We start from the raw sequence: 10,665 nt of genomic DNA on the forward strand, positions 1-10,665 counted from the left end.
TGACTGTGAGCGGCCTAACGTGGGTGCTGGGAACTGAACTTGGGTCCTCTGCAAGAGTAGCGAGTACTTTTAACTACTGAGCATCTCTCCAGCTGCCACTCACATGTACCTACTAGTCTCTCACTGAGTATTCAACATCTGTAACAGTCTTAATTCCAACCTGGCTTGAAGAAAGGGCAAGAGGGATTTTAAAAAAAATGACTAGGATACTGTAATCTTACAACTGTTCACGAAGCTAGAGAGCGAAACGAAAACAAGCAAGCGGCTATTAACACTTCTGAATTCCTGGAGGAGCGTTCACAAGGGATGTCAAACACCACAACAAGGTGGGCTTTATCAGCACAAACACCTCTATAGAAAGTCAAACTTCTATTGGGAAAACAGAAAGGTATTTCTCACATGAGCAAACAGGAGTGTAATGGCAACAGAAAAGCAACAGAAACAGTTTTTGGAGTGTGTGTGATGTTTAAAAGCATTCTGCCTCAATACATTAGTCATATAGAGTTTGCTTCCCATAAATATTTTAAATTTTTTTCCATATTTGAACAGGCTAAAACATGATTTTGTACTTTGGCAATTGTGACTTTGATGACTTGGGTAGTAAGTGCTTTCATCTCACAAAGGCATAGTCCTGTATGCCTTGCTTGGGTGAACCATTTTTCTCACCTGTCAAAGTATTTTTCTGAAGAAACTACTCAATTCCTAACCTGTGGCCAGCCACCAAGAATGACACACCAGTAAAACTAAGGTTCCGTGAAAGTTCCAAGCCCTCCTGCATGCAGCTACTTCTACTTAAGAAAGACTACCAACGCCCAGCAGATCCTTGCTAAAACACCACAGTGTGGTGGATTACTGTTGGTGGTGGCATTTCTTAAGGGGAACTGTCATTCGTTCTTTTGTTTTTTTTGCAATCTCTCCTTGACTATGCACCACAAGTCCATCTACAGGGCTGCAAGAACTTGCTGAGACAATATTCTGCTTTGTCGGACAAGACTGCCACTGATTCAGAAATACCAACTTAAAGACAGATTTCAGGAGAAAGCACCAGGCTAAGTCAAAGAGGAAACAGCTCACAGTAGGCAGGTTCTCAGAAACAAAGATGGAGCTGAAGAACAAAGACTCCCACTGTCTCTCTGACTTTGAACTTTTTCCTTACCTACTTATTCTAAATAAAAAGGCATGACTAAAACATCAGTGTTTACAATAGAGGTCTGCACAGTGTCGGGCTGGCTGCCAGGACCAGCTTCTCGTAGGAGACTATGCCACACTTCCTGTGTGAAGGAGAGGAGAAATGCGATCTTACTGCTCTCTGGGAGCAAAACCGAGAAAGACAGTGAGAACAGAACTCGTCTAGGAGGCCCTCATGCTTCACCAGCCCCTGGACCAGCAGCACTGTCCTTCTTCCCCGCTCCGCAGAGCCATGCGAAGGCTCGTGTGTGTAAAGCAAACCCCAACTTCAGCTCTCTGCCTCCTGGAGGATAGAGTTCAGATGTACAGTCCCTAAGGCAAGGTGACCAAACTCGGGGGCTGCTTTACAGTTCCATTCTGTTTATATTGTACCCCAAGAATGATTATCTGCATCAAAGTCTGAAGCCATAGCATTTTCTTCTTTTTGATTCTGCCCAACTCTAAGCTCTACCGCACGTGAGAATATCAAAAGGCTATCGGCTTCAAAGAGGAACTATTTCAAGCGTGTACCACTTTCTCCTTTCACGGTAGAAAACGTTGCATGTTGAAACTGGCAAGACACTCTTCTTCCGTTTATTTACTTTCTCAGTCACCGGAAAGGCTCAGACCGTTGAGAGCAGGCACTCCTTTCTGCTTCTGAGAGTCCACTGCAAAAGCCACTGCTTCAGACAGACTATAGAACAGAAGACTCTCTTCTTCCTTTTTGCAATACTCTCCTCTGGTCAAGGAATCCCTCACAGAAGGATTGCACTGAGCCAGTAACACCTGAACGCCAATGGCTTCATAATCCCTGCGAACTTCTTTCAGTGTGTGGATCCCTGCGGTGTCTAGAAACTGGATCGCACTGCAGTCAATCACAATAGTGTGCAGCTCCAAGGGGTCATGGGACAGCTGCACTGAAACTTCATCTTGGATCCCACTGAAAACCACTGTTTCCTCTTTGAGTTTCTTCTTCGCTACCTTCTTCCAAGCTGCCTTTACCAAGACTGGGTTCAGAGTTTTCTTGTACAGAGCTGATTTAAAGCATTCTTTGTTTATGTAGTAGAGAGGGGATATGAAGCGGAAAATCTTGATGCCTGCCTTGGTCTGAAGGTTCTTGTAGTCAGAAATGGATTCAAAGGTTTCAGACTCTTCTTCCAAACCAAGCAGTGAAGCTTTTGGCTTCTGAGTACGGAGGATTACACAAAACATGGAAAAACAAACCCCAACAAGCAGGCCTATTTCGGTGCTTAACAGAGCGGAGGACAGCATAGTAACAAACCAGATAACCGTATCCATTCTGCTAACCCTCCACATCTTGGGCAGGTCTCTAAATTTGAGAAGGGCACCCCGGAGATTTACAATAGTGATGACACCAAGGACACATTTTTGAAGGGAATAGAATAAAGGAGCTATTACCAGAAGGACCAACAAAAGAACAAGGGCTGTGACGATAGCTGACAGCTGGGACTGGCAGCCTGTTGATTCTTTCACCAGTGTCTTTGCGAGAGCAGCACTCGTAGTTATGCAGTGGAAGAAGGAAGGTATGATATTACAAAAGCCAATGGCGTACATCTCTTGATTTGCTTTGACGGTGTAGCCATGTTTCTTGGCAAACATCTCAGAAAGAGATACAGTGGTAGCAAAACCAATGATAGAAATAGCTATTGCATCTACAGCCACATTAGGAATCAGGCTCCAGTCTGGCGCTTGGGGCGGCATAAACCCAGTGGGAATATGTCCAGAAATACTGGAATTGTAATTCTCATTTAGTTTTCCAAAATGAGAAGCTAATGTCGCTGCCACAACGACAATGAGTTCGGTTGGAATTGGCGCCTTGAGCTTGGCCTTGAAGCGTTCATTGAGTTCTTTGCTTGGCAAAAGGACCAGGAGACACAACAGGCTGGTGATGAGATCACAGATATTGGTCTTAGGGATGTTTCTAAAGATATTGATCCAGGTAGTGATGACCGAGCCTACACCACTGCTCCGAGGAAGCTTCAGCCCGAGGAGGTACTTGGCCTGAGATGTGAGAACGGTGAGAGAGGCGCCAGTGACAAACCCACTCAGCAAGGCATCTGAGAGGTAGACAGAGACAAAGCCCACTTGAAAGAAGCCCATCGCTACCTGGAAGAGAGCATATGCAAGCGTTAAACAGAGATGGGAACGAGTGCCTCATACCACCCTGGCCTTCCTCTACTGCGACGAACCAGAGGACCAGAGACTGTCAGAGCTAAAAGAAACACAACCATACATGACTTTTCCTTCATGTCACAAGGCAGGGAAGGTTGCCTAAAGTCATACTCACTAGCCTCCCTGTGAGGACTTGGGGTTTCACCTTATCCAATAATTTGAAGCTGGGACATAGTTCAGATTGCTTTCAAGGTTCCAAACAAATGTATACAAACTCAAATTGGAGAAAGTCTTCTTCTACTTAAGAAAACATTTTCTCCAAATTAAAAAGTATTATCATAAAATGGAAGATTTCTAATTTTTATTTTTGGAGGCAAGGTCTCATGGTCCCAGAATAGCCTTGAACTTTGATGACCCCAAACTCCTGATCTTTCTGTCTCTCCCTCCCAAATGCTAGGATTACAGGCATGTACCACTATACAGATGAAAGTAAAATTTTAGCTGCTAGAAATAAATTAAGTTCACATCAAAACTGAATCATGCTCTGTCATGCCTCTGAGTTAGCAATACTACTCTAGTCTCTGCTGTCCTAGTCCGCAGAATTTTACTACCCCTCCTCACCTTGGTGAGATATACTAAGAGAGCCAACATGGGCTCTAGGCAAGACAACCATCACCTCCTTCCTTCTGTTTCTCCCACCTCATCCATACCAACTAAAGCCAACTATTCTTCCTGGCTCCAAAGCCTACATAGAGAACAGGTCTAATGCTCGTATTGTTTTCTGGATGCTAAAAGGCAGGGGCATAATCGTATCAACACATTAGCAGGTTCCATACGAGACTCGAGAAGATTCTATTTTGTAATCATTTCTCTTGGCAGGTCAAAGAGTGGCCCTCAAGATTTTCTCTCCCTCTTCATCAATCCAAGAGAACAACTAAATTTAGTAGAAGTCTCTCACTAGAGTAGCTATTCATTTTTTATTTTATTTTATTTTATTGAGCTATACAGAGTATATATATTCTTAAGGAAGATGGGAACTGGCAGTAATCTGAATGACTCTGGCATCCCACTTCTCCCTTCCTCATCCCTCCCCCACCTATCCCTCTTGCCTGACTACTCATGGTGATTTTACTAATAATCAGCCACACATGATATTAAGCAAACCCAGTGTTTCTAACATAGAAAGTTAAAAATTGTACTAGTTGGTCTGAGGACCATTCTGGTCTATTTTTTTTTTTTAAATAAAAAATATCTGATTTTTGGTCGCTGCCTAGGAACAGGCAGGAAAGCCAGCCCTATTTTACCAGTGGAGTTTGGCTTTGGGTTCTACTGTTCGTATCTTCAGCACTCAGTAAATGGTGGTTTGTTGTTTTTTTTTTTATAACCCTAACAGTCCCCACACCAGAGATTTGTGTATATTGATTACTTTTGCCAGAATTAGCCAATTGTTAAGTCTCTCCCTCATTCTTTGTCCTTCCTCGGTGTCTCAGTGTGTCACCATGGAGTCCTGGAACTTGCTATGAAATCAGGCTGGCCTCAAATACAGAGATCCTCCTGCCCCTGCCCCCTGAGTGCTAGGCTACCACACCCAGCCTAACTGTTCACCATTTCTTACCTGATAAACTCCAGCCATGAAGGTCACAGTGGTACCAATTTTAATTGCATAACAACTTTTGGTACAAAGCCCATCTAATGTATGGTTTACTGACACACATCCATTTGAAGTCACTGCAAATGAAGATGATGTAGCAGCAATGTCGGGGCAGACTTTGTGTAGTTCTCGGTCAACTACTTCACCAATCATAAGGCACAGTATTCCGAAAATGCCCACAGAGATGTGGCGAGAGGTACCAAACAGGCAATAAATGATGCTGGCAAAAAATGATGTATACAGACCATAGATAGGCTCCTGGCCAGCCAACAGGGAGTAGGCAATAGACTGGGGCACCAGAAGTATGCCCACAATCAGTCCTGACATCACGTCGCCTAAAATGTTTTTCTTAAGATTATATTTTGGGAGCCACCGCAAAATAGGAATGAAATCAAAAACCATATTTTTGACTCTGGCCGGGCTACACTGGCAGCTCTTCTGCAGCTTTCTGATGACAACTTTTTTGATGTTAGTGTCTGGCTTTTCCTGAGGTTCCATGTGGATCCTACGATAAGGTCTGCGTCGATCATTGGTCTCAAACTGCTTGAAGTCAGTGCTTGATTCCCTTTGGGCCTCCAGTGGGACCTCAGATGGAAGACTGAAGGCTTCTTCAGGTAAGTCCCTCAGTGGACAGTCATGTTGCTCTTTATCTTCCAAAGACATTTTTGGAGTCAGATGGTTTATTTCCTACCCCAGAGAAAATATAAACGTTAACTTATAAATTAGTTCTCAGTGCTCACATATATTAGCAGTCCTACTAACCCATTTGTGGGGTTAAAGAATTCCATTTGGGGCAGGCTTTTTCTTTTGAGGCAGGGTTTCACTATATAGTTAGCTGACCTGGAACTTGTTAGGCAGACCAAGCTAGCTAAAATTCAGAGATCACTTGCCTCTGTCTCCTTCAGACTGGAATTAAAAGCATGGGCTATCATGTCCAGCCTAGGGGTAGATATCTCAAATATCTACTCTTTTACTGAGCCTTATCTGTCCTGGCCTGAGAGAGGTCAGGGGGAAAGGCCAGAAGTAGACTATACACAGAAAGTCACCAGGTTGGTTCAAAACTTCTCAAGAACACTAAATATTTTCCTTTGTATCTTCCTGGATTCCCTGAAGATTTTTCTCAAAATATATTATCAGGGCAGCCTTTCTCCTTTCCATATGCTACCAAGGTCTTCACAGGCTGGGTATAGAAGTAAGGTTGCCCAGAATTTTCACTTGGCAGATGCACAAGTGACCCCACCTAGACCTTTGGGCCCTAAATTCCAGATCTAGTGCCAAAGGATCTACACTATTAACTAGAAGAACACAAAGCAAAACGAAAAGATAAAAATAACAACAACAAAAAAAGACAACCAAAGGTCTTACAGCAATAGGAAAAGAACAAGGTTTCTAAAGGAGCATAGTAAATTGTCAATGATTATGTCACATATTAGTTCCACATCAACTGTGAGCTTAGCTTTATATGGTAGTTTTAATGTAACTGGTCTCCATAATCTCATAGAAGTGGCACTATTAGGAGGTTTGGCTTTGTTGGCGTGAGAATGGCCTTATTGAAGGAAGTGTGTGCTGTGGGGGCAGGTTTGGGAGGCTTCCTATGCTCTGGGTACTGCCCAGTGTCTCAGTTACTCCCAGTTGCCTTCAGATCAGATTTAACCAGCACCATGTCTGCTGCACTCTGCCATGCTCCCTACCATGATGATAATGCCTCTGAAATTGTAAACAAGCCAATCTAATCAAATGTTTCCCTTGTAAGAGTTGCCGTCATGGTCATGGTATATCTTCACAACAACAGTAATAAAAAAATATCTTCACACACACACACACACACACACACACACACACACACACACACACACACACAATAAAACACCAAGTAAGACAGAAGTTGGTACCAGGGACTGGAGTATTGTTATGATAGGCCCGATCATGTTTTTGTTTGGAGGAATGTGGACTTTGGTACTTTGGGTTAGGAAAACAGTGGAATGCTTTAAGCACTGCTTAATGGGCCATCCTAGTGAAGCATGGAAGACAGTGGTGCTAAGTTATTTGAATTGTGGGGATCAAGATGTTTCAGAGGAGAAGATCTTAGTATGTGGCCTAGAGACTGGTCTTATGATATTTTGGTGAAGAATGTGGCTGCTTTTTGCCCTTGTCCAAACAGTCTACCTAAAGCTAAAGGGAACAGTTTTAGATTAATTCCCTTGGCAGAGGAAATCTCAAAACAGCCTAGCATAGATTCTGTCATGTGGTTATTAGTGCTAACGCTAATGAAGAGTTATAATTAAAAAAGCAAGCTGAGCAAGGAAAAATACAAAATGTAAAATTTGAGGAGAAAAAGCACCAGCAAGTGGAATGGAGCTAAATCCTGTGTTCAAGGAGATAAACAGATTAAGAAATGGAATACAGGGAGTGGTGACCTCAGGGAAAGATCCTACCAGCCAAGAAAAGCTTAGGGCTGGGTGGTGTAGGGCTGTCACATCTTTAATTCTAGCACTTGGGAGGCAGAGGCAGGTGATCTTCAAGGCAAGCCTGGTCTACAAAGCAAGTCCCAGGACAGCCGGGAATGTTACACAGAGAAATCCTGTCTCAAGCAACAACAACCGCCCCCCCCACACACACACACAAAGAAGAGAGTTGCTCTGGTCATGGTGTTTCTTTACAGCAATAAAACCTAAGACATCTAGCATGGCTAGGTCTCTGTCAAGACCTTAATAATTGTGTAAAAATCCAGCTGAAATGCTATTGCTACTAACAGCAGCAAACAATCCCCTTAGCTCAAATGAATCAGTTTCCCTCGGGTCCTGTGGCATTCTGTACCCATTAATCAAGCAGGACCCCGTGAAGCTCCTGCAGGAAAGGTGTGCCATTCTGTCCATCAAGTAGTCACCACCAAGTGTAACAGTGAGATAGCAGGTTTACTGACATGTTCAAATCAATCAAAGAACACGTTGTGACCATGCCCAGACAGAGGAAAATAGATGAAAGACTCAGAAAGTTTTGAATTGACAGAAGGAAAAGGGACCTTTGTCAGGTTCTAAAGGCCTGTCGTTACCAAGACATTATAATTGAAGAGTCCATACCCTATTCAAGAACACAAGATATATAAAACTTACCCATATTTGGTTGACTTAGGTTGAACAAGAGAAAAGCAATAATTATTCTGATGGTCTTTAGGAAATACAGAAGGAGAAAAGACCAGCTTTAGAAGACTACTGACCCTGAGCAAGTCAAATGGTTAGTGAGCTGGTCCTCATGCGGTGTCTGTCTTCTCTGGTCCTCATGCAGTGTCTGTCTGTCTTCTCACTTCCTTTTTCCTGAGCTTGATTGAGTGATTTTCTTTCTGGGGCAGTCTTTGGTCAAAGTGCTTTCCTAACCCTAAGATAAGAAAAAGAAATGTTAGAACACTACTACTACCAATAATAATAACAACCAGACCCATGTGGGTGGTGAGAACTAAATATAAATCCTCTGGAAGAGCAACCAATGCTCCCGACTTCTAGGCCCTCTCGTTTAGCCATGACAATCAAATCCTGATAGTTGTTCTTTTAGAACAAGAAATGACACTATATGATGTGGGAGTCTCCTCTGTATGCTGTGAATATCACTGGTTAAAAAAGGAATTGCTTTGAGCATACAGCAGAGCTAAAGGGGAACAGAGTTAGGCAGGGAAAACTAAACTGAATGCTGGGAGAAAGGAGGCGGAGTCAGAGAGAAGCTACATAGCCCTGCTGAAGATAGACGTTGGAACCCTGCTGGTAGGCCATGAGCCTTGTGGTAAAATATAAAATAATGGAGATGGGTTAATTTTAGATGTAAGAGCTAGCTACCAATACACTTAAGTAATTGGCCAAGCAGTGTTTTAAATAATACAGTTTCTATGTGATTATTTTGGGACTAAGCAGCCAGGAACCAACAAGTGGCTCTTTCTTCCAACAGCTATAAAGCTACAATCCTTGCTTGTGTAGGTTAGAGGTAGGAGCTACAGTACTGACCCAATGGTCTAAAGGCACTTGCAAAGAAAACCATTGGTGAGGGTGAGGAAGAGGAGCTAGAAGTGATTCACAGTGAACCAGATCCTTTGAGTATGCTGGCCTAGTTTCGTGAAGCATCTTCTTTAAACGTCCTTTACATGGTCACTTGGTTTCCTCTCAAAGACAACACACTTTTACTTTTTTCCCTCAAAGTATAAAGACCACAAGGTTCTGAGCTCTCCCATTGCACAATGAGACGAGATGCAGCTCAAGCATTACAGCACTGGCCACACATGGATAACCAAATCCTTGATAATCAGGAGGACACAAAGAACAGGGCATAGAAAGAACAGAAATAATACCATTTTGTTAGACCTAAGATTCAGATACTCACGCTGGCTCCTTTACATTTCCATGTTGATATATTTATAAAATAATTTTGGTTTTTCGAGGCAGGGTTTCTCTGTGTTGCCCTGACTGTCTTGGAACTCGCTAAGTAGACCAGGCTGACCTTGAACTCACAGAGATCTGTGTGCCTCTGCCTCCCAAATTCTTGGATTAAAGGCGTGCTCTACCTTGCCCACAGGAATCATAATATTCTTAACCTAAGGGCAGGAAAAAAAAAAGACCCTCAAAACTTTGAAACTGAGAAAGAGCTTTCAAGACTCAGTGTTTAACTAAACATAAAATAACATTGAATATAAATATATAAACACATATAAATGTATAAAATGTAAAATATGACCCCTTCCTGCCAACCTTTGATCATCATTGTTCATGAAAGCATAGCCATGGTGGAAATAACTCAGTTATCCCTCAATACATGTACAGGTAAACAAAATGTGGTAAGTCTTGTATTGGATTATTATTCAGCTACTAAAAATGATTAAAGGTCTAATATTTTTCATTTGCAATGTAGATGAAGAATTTTTAAATATACTTTAAAAGATATGCGTGGGCTTGTGTGGGAGCGTGTGCACTGGAGGGCAGATGCTCACGGAGGCCAGAAGAGGCTATAGGACTCCCTGGAACTGGAGTGATAGGTGGTTGCAGCTCACAGCCTGCCTATCATGATGCTGGGAACTAAGCTTGAGTCCTCTGCAAGAGTGGTATGTGCTCTTAACCACTGAGACATCCCGTGAGCCCCTTGATGAAGAATTTGTAAACCATATGCTAACTGAATGGCACAAAAAGACCATTATCCCTATTGTCATGTCCAAATACAGTGACTGGCATTTGATCCCCAGAACCTCCACCCATATGTACCCTCTCTCAAAATAAATGTTTTTGTTTTTTAATTTTCACAGGAAATTTTAATGAAAAAGTATGTGAAATACCTGTATGACTACATAGCACCAATGTGATAATAGTTCAGGTTTTTGTTACATTCACAGGCTGTGGATATGCACACCTTCAACACTTCACTGATCCTAGACCTAAATTTTATCAATCTGTTTGTTTTTGAGACAGGGTCTCAGTATGTAGCTCTGGCTGGCCTGGGACTTGCTATGTAGACCAGGCAGGACTCTAACTCTCGGAGATCCACCTGCCTTTGCCTCCCAAATGCTGGGACTATGGCACTACACACAGCTACGACCCTCCATTTCATGACCACTGTGTGATCTGCTTCTCTGGAAGAGACAGTCTTTTAACAATATGAGGTCAACAATTTGGATATGTTTGTCCAAATTCTGCCAAGGCGTCTATCTACTACTAAATGTCTTCCCTCTAAGAGCAAGTCCA

The 10,665-nt window shown here is 42.7% G+C and overlaps 1 protein-coding gene across 1 annotated transcript; it reads right to left on the reverse strand.

Moving 5' to 3' along the window:
* Positions 1 to 33: 33 nt before the first annotated feature.
* On the reverse strand, positions 34 to 9,464 carry Slc26a2 (solute carrier family 26 member 2). The gene is made up of 4 exons (XM_005356168.2): positions 9,317 to 9,464; positions 8,169 to 8,326; positions 4,916 to 5,638; positions 34 to 3,294 (listed from the first exon to the last, which is right to left on the reverse strand). Exons 3-4 carry the CDS (start codon positions 5,612 to 5,614, stop codon positions 1,774 to 1,776), a joined length of 2,220 nt encoding a protein of 739 aa, XP_005356225.1. The 5' UTR covers positions 5,615 to 5,638; positions 8,169 to 8,326; positions 9,317 to 9,464; the 3' UTR covers positions 34 to 1,773.
* Positions 9,465 to 10,665: the final 1,201 nt, after the last annotated feature.

The sequence above is a fragment of the Microtus ochrogaster genome, chromosome 18 (assembly GCF_000317375.1).
Source record: "Microtus ochrogaster isolate Prairie Vole_2 chromosome 18, MicOch1.0, whole genome shotgun sequence".
NCBI classification, from domain to species: Eukaryota; Metazoa; Chordata; class Mammalia; order Rodentia; family Cricetidae; genus Microtus; species Microtus ochrogaster.

Coding starts and splice junctions, on each gene's coding strand:
- Slc26a2 (XM_005356168.2), bottom strand. CDS start 5,614: ATGTCTTTGGAAGATAAAGAGCAACATGACTGTCCACTGAGGGACTTA. Junction 3,295..4,915: donor TCATGGCTGGAGTTTATCAG/GTAAGAAATGGT, acceptor GCTCTCTTCCAG/GTAGCGATGGGCTTCTTTCA.